A 19392-nucleotide genomic window follows, 5' to 3' on the forward strand; every position below is an offset into this window, starting at 1 on the left:
TCCAGGAGGGAGGCGGTGCCTTTCAGAACCTTGAGCTGCATAAATGCAGCTATGGAGTCAAACCACCAAGGGGATCTTGTTCTGATGTACAGCGCCAACCAGCCACATTCTGGACCACTGCAAGAGCTTTCATGTGTTAAAAGCTACAATTTAATTATGGTGTATAATGATAGATTTGAGGCGAATGAGCTCAACTAGAGAAGCTACATGGAAACACAAGAAATGAGAGCTATAAAGAAAACACCGGAGCCTTATTAGGAATAAGGCTAGTTAGATGAAATCGAAGCCGTAACAGGCCTTTTGGTGCTTAAGCACGTATCTTGTGTTCGGAAGGATGCCCTTGCCGTGGCCGTGCTGCCACCTGCGGGCGGGGTTCCTCCCGGCTCCCCCGGGCGGGCACCTTCCCGCTGGGCGCGGGGGCCCCCCCGCGGGCGGCCTCCCTTCCCATTACCCCCTTCCCGTTATCCCGTTACCCCCTTCCCGTTACCCCCTTCCCGTTATCCCGTTACCCCCTTCCCCTCTATCCTTATCCCCTTCCCCGCTGTCGCCATGCGACAGCGCGCCGTGGGCGTCCCCGAGCGCTCTCATTTGCATAGACCCCGCCACGGGCCAATGGGCAGGCGACTCTGGCTGTGTCGTTTGCATGGGCCGCGGCGGCAGCCAATGGGGCGGCAGCGGCCGAGCCGGCCGGGAAGGCGATGTTTCCCCCGGCCCGGCGCGGCGCGGGTGAGTGACAGGGCGGGAGGCCGGGCCGCCCAGGGAGCCGCGGGGACCTGCCGGCCTCTCGGCCTGGGCAGCGCCGTCGCCTCGGGGTGAAAGATGTCGGTGGCGGGGCTCAAGAAACAGTTTCACAAAGCCAGCCAGGTAAGCGGAGCGGTGGCAGAGCCCCAGAGGGGGCTGCGCTCTGGAGGGGCGGCTCGCCCGGCGTCCGCTCTCGCCCGCCCGCCGCAAGGCGCCGCCGGTTCCTCGACCTTCTCCTTCGGGGTGGCGGCATCCCTCCCTGGCACCCTGGGGAGCGTTCCCGCCAGCTTTATCTCTCGGTCCTCCCTCTTGGCTGGTGCCTCGCAGCCTTCTGTGCCGGCCCTTACAAGAGAGGGGTGCCTCTCTTTGCCTGGGGCTTCTTCTCCTTCCGCCGCCTGGGGCTTCGGGTCTTCGGGTCTTCCTTTTAGTTATTAATGTCTCTTATTTGATGCTGATTTGTGTTTGTACTCTGGGGCCTCAGTTAAAGACATAGGCTGTAGGGTACCATCTTTCCCCTGAAGAGTTCATTGTGGTGTTCTGCAAACTCCTGGTTTGTTATCCTACCTGGCATAGAGCGTATTTGCCCTATAGAGGGTATCATATGTTTCTAGAGTTTTCCCTCCTTTTCTTGATGCTGTACTTTTCCTGGGTGAACCTTCGTCTTCTCCTGACCCCTTTCCCTCCTGTTCTCTTTTCTATGATGTGTTTCTGTTTAATACTTCCGCCGATTTCTCCTAGAGAAGCCCCTGTCTCTCAAGCCGGTGGGCTGGTTGCACTACATAGCGTGCTAGTACCGACCCACGGCCCTGCGTTGGTATGGCAGCTTCAGGACGTGACAGCAGTGGGATTCTTCTCGCTGAGGGTGTTTGGAAGCCTCAGCTGCTTTGCTTGCTTGTTCCAAGCCTGAGAGACCTGTATTTCCATTGGCTCTCATTAATGATAGTAGTGATACTGAAATTGGTGTCTGTAACCTGTTCAGTCAAACTGGGCAGCTGCTCTTGCCTTGGTGAGAGTCAAGAAAAGAAAGGTTCCCTGAGTGCTTAGCTGTCATCTTCCAGGTCCTCCTTCAGATATTTGGCTTGTCAGCAGCCCAAATGCGAATGTGTACTTCGTTTGGATATGAAGATGCTAAGTATTTGTATCTAATGTTTATTTTCAGTAGTGTTCTTTCATGTTATGTATGGATCTTGAAAAATGTAATTAATCTGTATCTTTTAACTTTTGCTATTTCTTTGAGAAAATGTGGGACTTCCAGGGTAAACAAATCCAAGGGCAGTTTATAAAAGGTTGTGCCTTGTTTTCCACCTAACTTAGGCTGGTAAGTGATGGAGCCTTTGCTATGGTGAGTGTGTAACTTGAGAAGCAGAAGGTATTTAACTGAGCAAGTTAGAGAGGTAACCACAAGTGCTGTCTTGTCTAGCAACTGGTAACAGTAAAAGTTGTTTAAACCTGTCCAGATGTCAGGTAAACAAAAAAAAAAAAGGAAGGAGGGAATCTGATAAGGTAGTAGTAATGGCAAAAAGGAACAATAGAATATATTGAAGTTGACTGTACGTTTGTTGAAAAGTTGTGGTATGATTTCCAGTGTTCATTACAGTAAGGAACAGCGAAGCATAACTCTGTATTCTTCTCAGGGTGTGTCAATGGTAAAGTTTCCACTTACTTTCAACGACAGGTCTAAGCAAGGAATTTGAAATAAGTTGATTGAAAAAGTCCCTGTTCAGGGAAAGAAATACTGTTTCGTAGGAAATCAATGTGCATGTAAAAGATATTGGAATTGGATTTGTTTTGGTGCTTGAGGAAACATAAGATGCTTCTTAAGAGCTCTTTCTGGGAGAATTCAGATAAGATGTTGGGTAAAGTAGTAATGGAAAAAATAACAGAGGAAATAACATATGTGCAGTTGATCAAAACATCCAGGTCTAAATAATGGATGCTAAATGGTAAAACAAGCAAATGCAGAGCATGAAAGAGGTATTTCTCAACAGAACATTTGTTAAATCTCTAAGTACTGTAGGATCACTTAAGCAGACATATACCTTTGTGTATTGAATGCATGAGAGATGCCAAGGGTAACTTAACAGCAGAGGCAGGCATTGCTTGGGGAAAGAATGAAATTAATTCCTTTAGTGTTCCCAAAGCAGAATGGGGGCAGATGACAAAAACTGGCAGATTTCCCAGAGGACATTGAGGAATACTGAAGGGAATGAGACTTGTGCCAGGACATGTGATTAAAGAACAAGAATAATATTTGAAGGATGGCAGAACCTAAGGACAAAAATCTGAAGGATGAAGGAAGTGGGTTAAGACAGTCTGTATTTAAAAATTCATTCAGAAATGTGAATAAATATCGAAGAATTGACAAGATCCATATATTTTCAAAAGATACTATTTCCATGCTAAAATAGACTTGTGTTCAACTGAAATAAACCACAGTTCTAACAGAAATATAGAGTAATATAGACATATAGAAAGATTAAGAAAAATAAAATAAATGGTGTTATTCTATAACTCTGTACAGTCTACCTGAACCACTTAACTGTTGCAGAACTGTTTTTGCAAAAGAAAAGCATTCTTTTTTTTGTTTTGTTTTGTGTTGCTTTTTTTTTCTCTTTTTTTTGTAAAAAGCCTGCCTCTTCTGTATGTCTTTATGTACAGCTTCTGCTTTAACTAGCAGTGATCGCCTTTGTGTGTGGGCTTAAATTCTGAGTTTGGAGAGTCCATGAAAAAAGCAAACAATACTTACAATTTTATACAGGCAGTTGAGGTTTCTGGGATTCTTGTTTGGTGCATGTCAGCTCGGTTTATCTAGAGTTACAGTTAAGTAAATAAGTGTTTGCTTTATAAAAGGTCAGCAGCTAACTTTTTACAGTTTTTAAAGCTGTCACCAAAATCAGGCATGACACAGTATTGCAGACTTCGTTGGTGTAGTAAATCATTACCATGTCCCCACTTGTAATCCATTAATGCACAATAAGTGTTCTTGATGGCTTTCTCCTAGAATTTTTTACCCAATTGTAATTTTTTTCCAGTGAAAACAGTGTGTGTGTATATATAGGTTTTCACCTAAATATCTGGTAGCAATATTCAGAAGACAACTCTTGAGTTATGAGCATCTGTTGGAGTTACTGCACTAAATTCTGCACCCCAGAGTGAGTGGTATTTTAACTATCTTTACATATTCCAATATATAAAGCTGCAATTCTGCTCCATTATATGTACGCTAATAATTGCTTCTTCTGGTGTTGGAACTGATAGGCCCAAAGCTTTATATATAACCCAAAGGTTGTATCTCTGTTATGTAATAGGTAATAGGTTTCAGGTACACTAGAATTTTCTTTAAATTGAAACAGTCAAGTTTACTGGAATGAGGATCACTTCCGTTCTGTCCAGTTAATATCAGGATTGATCCCTTGAGTATAACTCATTTGACTAATGAAATACCAAGCAGAACCTGTGTGGCATCTTACCACCTCTCTCTGCCTGGTATGGGAGGGCAGGCTGTTTCTCAGAGCTGGTTAACTCATGTGCAAGTCTCATGGAATTCAGCTTTTTTCTGTTTTATAATGTATCTTAATGTATATTTTTTTTTAAATTAACCTTCAGGGAGTTCTCTTATGAAAATTTGTCTCCTGTCACTTTCAGCCTCTGACATATCTTATCTGTTTTCCTGTTTTCAGTTTCAAACCTTTTGATGTAGGTGGGTGTATCTCTGCCTAATGTTTTGTAGGCCTTGTTCTCATGGTGGTTGTGCATGTGGGATAACCCAGATGGTGGGAGGACTGCATCTTCTGATGCATACTGGGAGTATTTTTAGAGTGGTGTTTCTGTTTAGAAGAGCAGTAAGTGTAGAGAGCGAATAAGAAAGCCTTAATAGGCAGCAGATGCTATTATAATTTCTGCTGTGCTCTGAAACTGCAGCCAGGCTAGTATCTCTGTCTTAAGATGTGTGATTTTTCAAAGTAGTTGGAGGCTAGTGAGCTGAGAACCTCCCTCCCTCAGGGTGTTTTGAAAGCTCAGCCGTGATGCTGGCATAGGAAATCTGCCGTTGACCTTGAATTCACATTTTGTGTGTGTGTTTTTTTTTTTTTTTTTTTTTCTTAATTGTAGCTAAAGTGTGTATAGCAGCAGTCTAATTATCAACAGTTTATTCATAGTGTATTTCTTAGGCTTAGCTTCTCAGTGATAGTAGAAATTAATACTTTTTTTGAGGAAACACATGGCTACCAATTATTGTGAATATCTTATTTGTAATGTAGGCATCAACAGTTATTGTTAGCCTATGCAGACTGGTTTCTTAAACCTTCTGCTATTGTCAGTGAAGAAAGAGAGGCTCTAAGAGAGTGTGAATCAGGAACTGGCTCTATTGTCTATAGATCAGATTTTCTAACCAAAACAACCAAAATCTGTTACAACATTTTTCGCCTTCTGAAAGTGATTTAACTTACTGTAATAAAGTATATGCTCTGTGCTCGTGTTCTTACATGGCGTTGGTCTTTTCAAGTACTGCAGCTTTTTTTAGCAGTGTGTTTAAAGGCGTTTTTCTATTTTTTTTATTTTGGCTATCACCAACAGTTGCAGGGATGCTGCTTCTTGTCTCCCAGATTTCTGCTTTTACTCTATTGATTTATGTGGCATTTAATCCAATCTGTTGGAATGAAGACCAGATCAGAACCAAGACCTTCTTGTTCCCCAGACAGAATAAGTCTTGTGATTGGGTTTTGTTGAGTGTTTTGGGTTTGTTTTTTTTTGTTGTTGTCCTGATCATTTTTCTTTTATGTTGTATTTGAATGATACTAGCCTAGACATAATATTTAAGCCTTTTTTAAAGTCCATGTTGACATTAAGTTAATATGCAAAAACTTCATTTACACAAGTGCTTGCTAGCAAAGGAAGTACTTTGGTAAACTAAGGATGAGACAAACTTTTTAAAAAGATAACCTGAACTTGCCAGTGAGACACGAAGATAGGACTATAAGCTGTTATCATACAGTCTGTTAGATATACTGTGCTGTCAACATCCAACCTGAATTGGGCAGGATGAATCCAAGACCTTTGTAGAGAGAGAGAGCGCTTCTCTCCTGTCTTAGTTTTTATTAGATAATAGGATGTATTATTTTGCAAATATTATAGAATTGTGGGGCTAGATGGTGGTGAAAGGACATTAGAATTTAGTTTATTGTCTGAGATGTTTTGAAATGGGTGATTATACTACCTGTACAGGTTTCAGAAAGGAGAGAAGCCCTCAGATACTGGCAAGGACAAAAATTAACATTCTTCTATTGTCTGTGTATATGTAGATATCTAATTAGACAGTATTGTTTGGTTTTAACTGTGTCATGGCTGGAGACTACTGTTATGCAATCCAGCAATTATAAAACTATAAGGTAGATGATACACTGCTCATCTTAAATTCCTACAATGATGTGAGGAGGGACTGAGGGTTTGTGTAAATCTTTAGAGACTTGTTAGTTCATGGAGTATTTGTTGGGTGGTCTGTTTTGTTTGTTTCTTTTTTGGTGGAGAACTTAATGCTTGCAAAAGAAGTCCTGTTTTTGCACTTTCTTTCAAAGCAAAATTATTAATAAGGGGGGGGTGGGAAATGTGGTCCTGTGGCAAAGACAGGCGTGGATTTAAGCTGGGGGGGAGAGGCAGGGTGCAGTAAGGGGATGGTAACCTGCACTTCACCCCTCTTCCTTTGGCGTTAGTAAGGCTAACTCACTCACTTTTGAGTTGTGTGGCTGACTTCTGGTTGTGCAGCCCACCCTAATTATGCTGAAACTTGCTTCCTGGGACTAAAGTACTGGGCTAAGAAGTAGGAAATAGAAAGACAGCTCCTTGTGGCATGAAGGTCATTTTCAATATTAAAAACAAGGTCCGATGGAGTTGGGAGGAAGGGGAAACTAGCACTTAAGATTTAGGTTTACAGTTGTATTTAAAATTGTATTTATCCCATGCTAAGTAGTCCGCCAGTAGGGCATAACTGTAGGAAAAAGAAACTTTGAGTGCATCAGTCAGCGTACAAATTGGCAGAAGATAGCAATCGTGTGCCTCTGCAACCTTTAACAATGCAGCTCTCAAAGCTTGACTACGTGGATCATAACACTGTAAATTAGGAATCTAGCAGAGATGCAGCTACAATTTGGAAGGTTAGTTATATTTTACACATACAATATTTATATATAAAAATCTGAATGGCATTGCAGTAGACAATAGTATACTATAATGGAATGGAAGCTAAACTTTCTCCTTGAATGCATCTCCTTTTATAGGCTTTGCTTTGCTGAAGAGTGTTGCACAGGCATCCTGAAAGTTCAAGCGAGAGCTGGCGCTACATCTTTAACTCATGCTGTTGCCTGAGTCATTGCGGCACATGCTGAGTAATATATTGCAGTGCAGTCTCCTGAGAATCCTGCAATGCTGAAAAACAGACAAGTGAAGCACAGCACCAGCATTGCATTAAGATTTTCTTTAGCGTCATAATGCTAAGTACTACTTGAAGTTGCTTGAATATCTTGAATGGATACATTTCTACCAAGAAGTTGCATTCCTATACAGAATTTGGGACAGACTTTGTAATATACATATAGGAGGACAAATTCTGCTTAGCTTTACTGATAGAAATCTGAGATGACTCAATGAAGGGTCTCTTACACAGGACCGTGCAGCATAACCGTATAACTCAGAGCAGAATCTGGCCTATAAAATCTCAGTCCAAGTGCTTGCTTCCTGTTAAGATAAGACAGTTGTATATATTCAGTGGCACAATATAGCTGCAGTTCCAGAGCAAACTATTGCTGAAGAATAGAAGTGGGTTTTTTGTATACCTTTTTCTCTGTTGTGCTGTCCAAACACCAATACTTTCTATAAGCATACAATTAACTCAAGTTACAAAATATGTCCTGTTCTTCTTCTGTAAGAACCCTATAAAACTCAGACTTTGTCGTATAATGATATTGCTAAGAACAAACTGCTTCTGTTTAGGTTAATGTCACTTTCACCCCAGCATATTGTGATAGTCTAATGCTATACTGTGCTGCGTTCTCATTGTTAGTCTCTTTCCTGTTCATGGAAGGGAAGCCACTGCTGGAGTTTTATGACTAGATGAAAGTTGAAGATGCAGGTTTTAACAACGCTTTTAACAAGTCCAGTTAGAAAAGGGCTAATCAAATGTTAGATTACACCTTGAATTCTATTTTGTAGAGCCCTAGTGTCCTATCACTGTGTACATGTTTCTATTATTAAAGATATTAAGAGTTGTATGCATTGCTGGGAGAATATACCAGTCAATTTCTTGCAACATCTCAAATATCAGCAGCTGTGTATCTGAAACACAAAAATAACTTGGCCTTACATGCTTTCTATTCAAAGGACAATGCTAAGCCTCTGATGAAAATTAATTCTGTTTCTGTACTACCCTAATTAAATTACATTTTTGATACTGTACCTGTGTTTAATGAACTGCAATGACACAGTGAAATTAGCCTGGTTAGGAACTGAACACGATTATAGGAATCCAGGACTCAAAGGAAATCAAGGGGATCTAAAATTACTTTCTCTACGATTGGCAGTGGTTCTGTTCTTGTGCAGTCAGGTTACAGATATAAGGTGAAAAAGTGGTGGAATTTTTTCCTTTTTGCTTGGTAAAAAAAAAAATAATTTAAAAACAAGTATAAATGTTCCTAGGTAGTAACGACAACCCCTTTATTCCTTTGTGAGTGCTTTGGAAATACACGTAGGTCTCACTGTTCCCATTTTTTTTTAATATAGATGCAAATAAATAAAGTACTTGAAGGTGACGTGACTTCAAGGTTAAGGCACTGGTCAGTGGCAGAACCAAAAGCAGATTATGTGCTTCCAGACTATAGATGCAATGTCTAGTCATTAGAAATTCTGCTTTCAAACTTCATTGGGGTTTGAAAAGGTACGTAGAAGAACCACGTCACATTCACTGTGGGGTTTTTTTAATTCTCCTTTATGTTGCATAAGGTGTATCGATAAATATGAATTGTAGGTATGAGCTTGGATTAAAGCTTCTGTATAAGTGTGGTGTAATCCCACTGACCCAAAGTTCAGCAGAGCTGAACATGGTATTTTCACCTAACTTAACTGTTTTTAATACCCCTCTGGAACTGGCAAGCAATGTTTTGGAGACTAGGATTTCCAGGTAATGATATCTCCTCAGCAGAGAATAAGTGTGGGGGGAAAAAAAATCACTTAGTGACATAAATAAAATGTGGTTTGGAGGTCAGAAAGTAATTGTTTTGATTCAAAATTGTGAATTTCCCTTTTGCAGTCCTGTTGAGAGGTCTAGAAAGTGAAATTTGGTGCCTGTGCTGCCTGCACAGTCAGAGATGCTACAAACATGGGAAAGCTTTCTCTTTCCCGCAGAGAATGTAGCACCTGTCAGCTTGGCTTGTGGGTCACAGTAGCTGTTTCCATGGTGGGAGCAGAAGAAGCCTCGTTAGAGTAAATTATTAATCAAAGACTATAACTTTTCATCAATTCAGAACCAGCAGTTCCAGTCTGCTTTCTGGGAATTCCTTCCAAAGAAAATACTAAGATTTTTAAAGATGTCAGGATGAATTCTGCTTTTGGTATAAGCTGCTTGGATGTCTGCCTGGAGGCACGGGAACATAGCAACTGTTACTTACCTTTAAAGATTAACTGTTTATAATTTTACGGCTTTAGCATCTAAATACTCCCTACCTGTTTTTTTTCCCCTGTAAATTGCAGTAAACACCTAAAATCACTTTGTTAGTGTTGGAGGTGGGGCTTTTTTTGCTTTTCTGGGGGATGGGGAGAGCAAGCAAAACTTCTTCATTTCCCTGGTCATCTTACAGCTCTCCTCATGCTCAGAGACCACTGACATTGTTCCTCAGTGGAACTCTCCCTTCCTTGTACTGTTCAATGTAAGTTTTTGAAAGTGTCTGTCATAGTATTTTAATTTAATAGGAAGGAAAAACTTCTGTGGTGAGCAGTAGGAAAGAGAGGCACACACACAGAGGTACGTGGTAAGCTTAGGCAGGCAGGGAGGTCACTGCAGAAATACCTTCATATTTGAGGAAATATGTTGCAAAAGAGACTCCAAGTTAAATGTCTTTAGTGGATACTTTCATAAGTAGTTTAGCTCTATAGGTTTTTTTCAAACGATACCCTTGGTTACTGCTTTCATTTATTCTGAAAGGGCCGGGTACAGGAGCGTTACTGACAAGGGGGCTGAAGGCACTGATAAACCCGAAACTTGCTCAGCTGCCAGACTTGTAAATGGTTGATGCAGTAGCATGGCAGATGGTTGCCCCAGGGTGTATGTATAGTACCGACAGATCAGATGGAGGATGTAGTCATCCTTTTTATACATGTAAGAAGCAAGAGGAAACTCAGTTTGACCACTAGTGGTTGTGTCAGGAGCTTCTGTGCCCGACTCTTCAAGAAATGGGGCATGTAGTTTGCAAAACTAATCTGTGACACAGATTAGGGAGAATGTTTAATTGTGTGGGGAAGGCTGTCAGGAAATGATAAATTGGCTTTGGCTACCTGAATGGGTATACAGTGAAAAAAGTTGGCTCTTAATTTTAACTGATTTGTTGAGATTTGTTTTATTTTGTTTTGTTCCAGTCTCTGACCCTTTGTTTGCTCGGTTCCATTTACCATTACACATGTATTTTCTTTTTAGAAGTTAGATGTCCCAATCCATGCTGCCATTTAATATGCTCTCTTGGAGAGATTCCTTTCTTTATCTTCCGTAATGTAAAAGTATTCTAATAATGCAAGAACTCAGACTATGTTTCTGCGATCTTGTGTAGTTTCTACAAAGTACATATCTATTTTCTGTTTTTTTTTTTTTTCCTGTTTTTTTTTTTTTTTAACACATTAGCAAATTATCTTGGGTGTTCAGCCATTGAGATATTTTATATGGTCACAAGCTATGAAGATTTTCTCCATTTAGATATCCTTGCACTTTCATTGAGGTAAACAATAAAATATTATATTCTGGATCTATTTAGCTGGTGGGGGAAAAAACCCAAGCAGTTTCCCTTTGAGGTCTTGTGATTCCTGTGATTTGTCAAAGATATATTTGGGATGTGAGAAGGCTTTTGACTAAAGGCTTAGTTCACTACTCCCACTGAAATCTGTTGAATGAGAGACAGTGAATGCTAGAATTTGAGGTGAGCAGACTATCATATACTAGAAATATTTCTTGCTTTTTACTTTCTCAGCTCTCATCTGGTGCTTTGGTGGAATCACTGACCCACCAAAATAGTCAGTAAAGCAGGGATGTATAAAGTAACACGAATGGAAAGGAAAACAGAAGGACCCACAATTACAGATTTGGCCCAACCTAAATATGTGTTAGTGTAAGGGGATCTGATTTCCCAAAGACATTGTATTCTTGTTTATTAGTGTGATGAAATCTACGGTCTGTGTTCAAAAGTAAGGATCCTGTGGATTTATCTACTATAGAGTCACGAAAATTACAACTGTGTCCATCTGGCCTAAGAGCTGTGATCTGCAGGTCAAATGAGCACATTTGCTATGTTCTGTTGCCGTTTGTGGTTAAATGTGAGGTCATTAGGTTCAGCAGGTTTTTTGGATGTGACTTGTTTGTGGTAGAAGAGTATTTCTTATTGTTTCCAGCTTCTTTCCAAAGGTGGAGCAAAAAGGACTTTTTCAAGGTGGTTTTAGTTTTATGCAAAATCTATTCAACAACTTGAAGAACAGCTATATTTTTCCAGTTAATATAATATTAGTAAAATCTTGAAATGCACTGGAATTTAAAAATCCCTAAAGCTCATAGGTATGAACTGCCTCACCTGTCTCTGTCTCTGAAAGTTCTGGGCCCCAGTTTTACTGTGGGGAATTGGAAACTCATGATAGTGCTTCCATCATTATTATGTATAAATAGAGTTCATATGTAACCTGTATTTCCTCCCCCACCATCTCTAAGCCTTTGGACAGAAAAACTCCTCTAGATAGCCTCTGCCCAAAATATATTTGCAAGACATTCTTAAAAGGCAAAAAAATCTGCCCTTCAGTTTCCAAGCTTGTATGTCTGAGCAAACGTTTCCTGTAGAACTGATATTTCACTGTGTGGAATGACGCTTGCCCTGGCAGTGCTGCCCTGGGTCGCTGACTCTCTGTTGGAGGTCTAGGCTGAATAACGTGGGTTCTTTGAGATATATTCACTGCTTCTTAAGTTGCTTTTTTGACATTACCTTTGTGGAAATGGTCTTTAAAGCTTCTTCATTAGTTATTGGTGTGCTTCTGAGTTCTAGTCAGGTAAGTGTGGGATTGCAGAAATTGAGCCTTTCTGTGTAGGATTGCACCCTGCTGCAAAGAAGAAAGAACAAGTTCAGACCAAGAAGTCTTGTGCTATTGATAGCTTGCATAGCAGATTTGTGACTTTGCACTTAGCACCTCTTTGTCTATCAGCACGTTTGGGAAGCAGCCAGAAGACTAGTACGGCTCACTTTATCTGATGAACAAAAAATTCATTTATACAATGGGAAAAGATGCCCATAAATATAGCTGCTCTTGCACAACAGTAGTAATGCTTCTGGGAATTGTGGTTGTTTTTTTTTTTTTATTAGATTAAAATTACATTTGTTAAGAAAACGAAGAAATTATTTGGGGGGGGAAGGTGAAACTTTATGAAGTCATCTTGCCAAGTATTGTCAATTTCTTTGATGCTCTATTCAAAACAATATGAAATTGGAAAAATTATAGTTTTTGAAAAGCCTTGTTTTGGATGAAAGAAGTTTGTTTTTGAAGATAGTATGTATTGTTTTGGAATGTTTCTTATTTTATGATCCAAAATAGTAACTGCTTGCCTTGTTAATTACATTTCATAATATATCATCTAAGTTCAGCAGATGTTCAGTTGTTGCCAATGTATGTGAGACTGAGTAAATTTTATGTTTTGTTCATCACTTGGAACATGTAAAATACACCAAATGGACTAGCTTTGCATCAGCATTTTTGCATATATGAAGCATTGACACTAATTCTAGTAATGCTTATTATTATTCTAGCAGGTGACTGAAATAAATACATGGTCTGGCCAAAATTACTGTTTTAGATTGGTGCAAAAGAAAACTGGGTTTTTGTCAATTTGCCAGTAATTGTCTAAATTTAAGTGACTTGCATATACAGAATTTGCAAGTGTTGGTATGCCAGTTGTAATTACCACTCAGAAAACACTGCTGTGCAAAAGCATGTCTAATTCTTTTCCTCTTCTAGTATCCTTGGAAGTTTACATCTTTCTATGTGTTTGCAGTAATGCAGTTACAAAGCTGCATTCAGTGCATTCACAAGGTTTGCTCAAAATAGTGTTGAAAAGTTATTAAAAAATTAAATTGCTGTATTTCCATAATCCAAAAAGTAACTGTAAAATGAACTAGGTAATGCAGATGTCGTTGCAACTCCTGTCAGGGCTTTAATTTATGCATGGCATTCTCATGGCACATCTTACAGGGGCTGAAAAGTAGGAAGTCTTGCTTTTCTTTGTACTTACTTTTCCAAGCAGTGATTTCAGGTTTTGGAAAGCTCTGATTCTGTCTATTACACGATTCAGAGTTGTATTATTAATAATGGAGAACACATTTCTATAAGTATATTCGTAAATCTTGACCAAATGTATCTGATAGTTAAAGGACCAGTTCTACTGCTTTGTTTGGTATGAAGAATGCAAGAATTGTGACATTTTCATTGCAAGTGAGTTTGTTAGTGATGGAGACTTGCCCTTCAGTGATCTCTTCAGCTGTGGTTAAAGGTCGCTTTTTCATGGGACTTGGCATGTTTTGCTAGTGATGGATGTACTGCCTTTTTTGTAGGAGTTTCTTGCTGTAAAGGGCTATGCCAGTACAGAGGAGGCCAATGCCTTTTGACCTCATTTGCACTAGTGCTTCAGAGCTCGTTGGAGACTTCTGCAGAGGTCTGTGGTGTTCTGTGTGTAAATTATGCTTTGAAAATTTTCCAGTGTTCTCTGTCGATTGTTTAAAGATGGAATTTGATAACAACAAAATACAGACAATTCTGTATGCGCGCTGAGAGAAGTTCCTTTCCGTTCCCATGGATGAAGTCAGCGATGCATTTCTGCAGTGCTGCTGTTACCACTAGGAAGAACTGTGCCTTGTGGAGATTCAGGAGAGCGTGGGCCTTTCTTGGAAGTGTGGCTGGGAACTGCATTTTAGTTTGTGGTATTGCATGTAACAGCGTGTTGCTGCCTAAAGCCACTAGTATGTTTTGAAATGGAGTTACGAAAATAAGGCAAAAAGGTACAGAGACTTCCTCTCCAGACTAGTCACAGTGAACACAGTGACGAAAAGAATTGTTGTTTGGTTTTCTGTTTTGTTTCGATTTTTAAAATACTTTTCGCTGTGATACTTGGAGTTTTTCTATTAAGTGAATGAAAGGAGCATGGATTATTAAAAACTTTCAGATACACAAGAGCGTTTGAGAGTTCTTTGTTCCATTTAGGTTTTGCAACTCATGATGAGCGCAGGTTGCATTAGCAAAGAGAATGAGATATCTTAAGTCCTTTTGTTTTTTTCCCATGGGTGTTGTTGCTAAGGGCCTCGCATAAATCCCAGAGAAGTCAGCAGTGCCGCAGAGCTGCTGGGAGCATATTGTTGCATTTTTTCAAAATATTTGAGTAGAGAGATTGTAACATGATTAAAAAACTGAGTTGCCTTTGTAGTGGACCCAGGAACAGGAAGCACATTACTTCAGTGTTCTAATGCTGAACATTAACTTAAAGGCTTGTGAAAACTGTCAACTAAGGTGTCTTTAAAAAAAAGAAACAAACAAACAGGAAACCTTTCAAGCAGAGGAGACAAAAAAACCTTGCTGATTCAAAGGGAAAATTTGCAATGCATGGACAGCAGGAACAGGTGGATTGCCTTGAGTAGCAAGTAACAGGGTCTGACTGCATGGCAGAAGAATATAGGTGTTTCACAATGTCCTAAAAACAGAGGAAACTACAGGACTGGCTGCTCAAAAGAAGTAGGAGTGATGCCACTTAAATCAAAATAATGTGCAGCGAAATGTAAGGGTAAGAGAAGGAGTTGTCAATCCATTCTGTAGTGACAATAAAATCCACAAGGCTAGCATAAGTGCTAAAAAATGTAACTTGATTATGTGGGAATGGGATTCTGTAAGAATTACTGCCTGATGGAAAATAATTTCTGAAAGAGCAATAGATATTATTGGCCACTTTTCATGCACACAACATAGACTTGCTGACAAACGTTATGCTGAAGTGGGGATGAGCAATAGTATGGTAATGTAGGGAGAAGTTAATTCTAAACCAAATCAACCAAAAATTATGATTTTGACCGTCTGTGTATCTGGTTATATACAACTTCTGTTGACAGTCTGGTTATTCTGCTTCCTCTGTACAGCTCACTTGGGGCTCTGTAGTGAATGATCTTGACCACATTTTTAACTGATAAAGGATACACTACAACTGTCACTTTAAACTGTGGTGCTGCCAAGGAGGTTTTTCCTTTAGATAAATACATAGTTGTATAGTAACCTGTAAAATCTAAAAATGGTACTCTTCGATATTCACAGTGTAACTTTCAGTGCTCACTGCTTTTGAACTTAAGACAAATTTAAGAATATTTAACCCAAATACAAAAGCTTTGAACTTAAAGCTGTAAATCACTACTTAAGTGCCCACATTTTGTCTACGTTATTTCACCTGAGGTTGGTCTCTATTGGTGCTTAGAAGTATTTGTCAGGTAATTTCTAAGACTCATTTACTTCTTGTGGTGTTGAAAGTATAATGAGACAGGTCTGACTTAAGTGAAGATGATGTAAGTGTATTCTAACTTCTAGAAATCAGAATTAGGTCAAACCAAAAACTGAGTAAAAACCCCTGACGTTTTCCTAGCCCTTGCTTTGACAGGGCTGTCTGACTGTTGTGGCTAAGTGATCCTTTTAGTCTTGCATGTGGACATTGAGGATGTGCCTAAGGCATAAAATAAGGGAGAGGTGGTAGGTGCTTGGTGTCCTGGTAAGGAGGCCCAATGTACTTGGCCTTAAAAAAACCAAACCAACAACAACAAAAAAAAACCCCAAACACCAACCAAACAAAAAAACCCCCAACACAAAGAACAACAGTTTTAGACCACAGCTGATTTTTTTTTTTTTATTTAAATGGGTTTTCAGCAAAGCCATCTAATAAGCAGAAATCTCTGGTCATGGAAAATGCAGGAGGGCAACTGGATGTTCATGAATTATGCAGTACAGTTAAGTGTTTTCATGAAGAAAAAATTATTTAAATGTTTTAAGTATTTTAATTGCCTATTCTGCACATGCAAGCTATGATTTATGTGTTGACTGATCTCTCTTATTTGAAGAACTATGATTTAATGTTTTGTTTCAAATGATGTAAAAGAAATAACAACACTAGCACATGTTACTTTAACAGAAAAATGCTACAAGTAACAACTCTTACCAAACCAGGCTTCATACCCGATCCAGCTACCGGGTAATAATACTGGGCTTTGGTTCCATGAAGCCTTGAAGTATTTGCTACATCCATGGGTAGCTCTGGGACTGTTCACATGCTGAAAGCTGGCTAGACTCCTTCCTGAGTTCAGGCCTGTGCTATGATCAGTGACATACTTAATATTAGCTTTCACAAGAGCCAGTGGGAGCCATCTTGCCTGAATAAGCTACGGTAGTTTAACCTGAGAAAACAGCGAAGGATTCATTTTCTGGGGTTAATTCCAGGGTGTTGTGCTGGAACTGGTCAGATAACATTCTGGGAACGTGAAGTGCAATAGATTCCTCTTAGAAGCTATGAATCAGAGTAGTGTGCTCTTCCAGAGCTATGACTGACAATATCCCAATATTTTCTAGAATAAGGCAAAGCACAGATTTTTCACTAGACTGAGAGACAATTGCTGGATGTCATGTGAAAAGGACAGAAATGAAGAGATATCGAGTGGACAAGGTAATGTAAAGGTTACTTAGTTTAGGACAGAGAGGTCATTAAAGAAGTCAGACTACCTGAGTGAATGATTAGATTGTTTTTAGTGCTCATACCTTTCCACTGCATATGGAAGTACTATGTTTATGGAATTGGCTTTAAGAGCTGGATGCCATCAGACTGAGGATGCAGTTGCATGGCAACTTGCATCACCCTAAATCTAGGCCAACGTAGAATCTCTCTACACCCAGAGTAAGGTCCTTCCCACTTCCTTGAGTCAGCTCTGAGTGCTTGTGTGATCACATACTAAGCTGACAGAGGCAGCCTATCCGTCTGAAAACTAACCCAGCTCAAATGTGTGATGAGCTTTCAGGTGGGTTAACTCACTGAAGCAGCTCACAGCATAGTCGCATGAGAGCTAGTACCAATGCAAGGGAAGTGGTGGGATTGTCTCAACAGGGATGAAAAGGGTTTAGAGAAGGCTAAGCAGCTGTGGAAAAATACCTTAATAAATGTTAGAATGTTATGTTCACATTCAGAGTAGAATAAACCATGCTTTATGCGAGACTTGTATCTGATTGATGTCGTGAATGATTAGCCAACGAGAGATCTCTGCTACCAGTTCCCCCTGGGTTTAGTGGTGACTATCCTGATTATGATAATAATCATATGAGGGCAAACAAAGGAGACAAAAATATCTATCTATACTCTAGCAAGCCTGTATTCCAAACAGAGCACATGAGTGGTTAAAGTAAAATGGTGGTCAACCTGGATGTAGGTAAAAGGAATGTTCTTGGTGAAAGCAGCACCTCAAGCCATATAACCTGTAAATCCTTTGAGTTGTAGGGCTTACACAATGAGATCTTAGAGTCTTCAGTCCGACTTCAGAGGAAAGCTGAGAATGCTGTTGAAGGAGGGAGGAGGAAACATATATTTTTCTGAGTGGAGGAAAGAAGGCCCTTAATTCAACTGTGGACAATATCAGAGGAAGGAAGTTCTGCTCAATTAGAGTAAGAACTAGTGTGACAAATGATTTAGAACAGAGAGATAAGGTAGGGTAAAGTTATAAAATGATGTTAGAGATAGGAAGAGGTAAACTAACTGATAAAAATAAATGTGGTATAACCTTTCGTGTTCTTCCAATACTCTTTGGGTAAAACTACTTTGACAATTATATGTTAGTATCTGTAACAGCAATCTTTAAATTCTGTTGTGAGACGTCTAATGTAGAAACATCTTAAATCACACAGGAGTTGGAGTAAGTAAGATATCAGGACCTTTCACATTATTACTTGGAAAGGAAGTGTGTAAAGGGAGTTATTTAAATCTCTAATTTTAAGGGTTTTGTTTCATAACATAATCACCCTTTCTCATCTTCGCAGTGGGCATATATGAGTATGTCAAAGGGAAGCCACACCTTCCTGACAAGCACAGAGAACAACTTTAGAAAGAGGGATTGTTTTAAGGCCAAATCGGGATTGTATTGCTGCCAAGTGAATTTTTGCACCAGGAGCTTGTGGAGGGAGGAAGAAGTGTTAATGTGATAACAGCCAGTGGAACTCACTCTGCGTGAAATTTGTCATTCACAGCTCTAGATCCTCTCCATGCAGAGTAAAGGAGATGAAATATTGCCTGGTGGTTATACCTGAAACAAGATGCCTAAACAGTTACAGGAAATGGTTCTGGCAGGGTACGTACCCAGCACGGAGTCTTTCTGCTGGTCCTTTGTCACCCTGCAGAAGGGCTGTCTCTGTGGTGCACCCACTACTACCGCTTGTCTGCAGTGCTCGGGCACATGCTGTCTCAGTATATTCTGGCTGGATAAGCAAGTGACAAACAGATCATAGTTTGGAATAAAAATCCCCAGATTTTACTTTTCAAAGAAATTCAGAATGTTTTCTTTAACAAATGTTTGGAACTGAGCAAGGAGTCAGTGAAATTATAAAAGTGAGAAAGGGTATGAACTAAAGTTTGGGGTTTTTTGTTTTTTGTTTTTTTTTTTTTTATGGCCCTTTGATGGCTTTATCCTTCTGTTTTTATGATATGCTCACTTCTACAAGTAGCAAGGTTTTAAAGAGATTAGGAAACCATATTTTAGATTTGCAGAATGAAATACTGAAGTAAAAGAGTGAATCTCTCTGTGTGGAGCTTTATGGTTTTATGTATGTCATCGTTCTTGGCTACGTGAACTCTCAGATCAATGAATTTGATTGAATTTTTGTCAGAGACTTCAGTGTAACAGTGGACAGTCTTGAGTCTCACACTTTATTACATAGTCTTTTAAGTGGGCTTGCAGAGCAAATAATGTGTCTGCATCTAAACATCTAGATAGGTTAGTTTATTACATTTGAATTCTTACGAAGATGTTTGCCTTTTGAGATGTGTACAATACTGATTACTTTCAATTTATCAGTTTATAAATGCATGTGTAGTCATCAGTGTTGATGGGGAAACAGTGTAGGTTTGTCAGGAAAGCCTTCAAGGTTTTGCAATACAAAGTAGTTCTTGTTGTACAATGCATGTGCTAAAGAATAGCTTTAGCAGACAAGTTTGACTAAAATGCTCAGTAATACTGTGACGTGTCACCGCCTGGTGCAAAATGAGTCACTCTCTATAGAAATGCAAAATTGCATTATAGAGTCCAGAGTCTTGTACTTCATTTGTATATGCACAAGAATGTCCTTTGTCCGTGATACTGTTTTTTTCCAATA

At 39.6% G+C, this 19392-nt stretch overlaps 1 protein-coding gene across 1 annotated transcript in view; it reads left to right on the forward strand.

Annotated features, from left to right (window-relative positions):
* Positions 1-714: 714 nt before the first annotated feature.
* SH3GL3 (SH3 domain containing GRB2 like 3, endophilin A3) overlaps positions 715-19392 on the forward strand; it is a 58172-nt gene continuing 39494 nt past the window's right edge. Inside the window, exon 1 of the mRNA XM_075100502.1 lies at positions 715-864. Within this exon, the coding sequence (XP_074956603.1) occupies positions 820-864 (45 nt within the window). The 5' untranslated portion in view covers positions 715-819. The remainder of the gene's footprint in view (positions 865-19392) is intronic.

This window comes from Phalacrocorax aristotelis, chromosome 7 (genome assembly GCF_949628215.1).
Source record: "Phalacrocorax aristotelis chromosome 7, bGulAri2.1, whole genome shotgun sequence".
Lineage (NCBI taxonomy): Eukaryota > Metazoa > Chordata > Aves > Suliformes > Phalacrocoracidae > Phalacrocorax > Phalacrocorax aristotelis.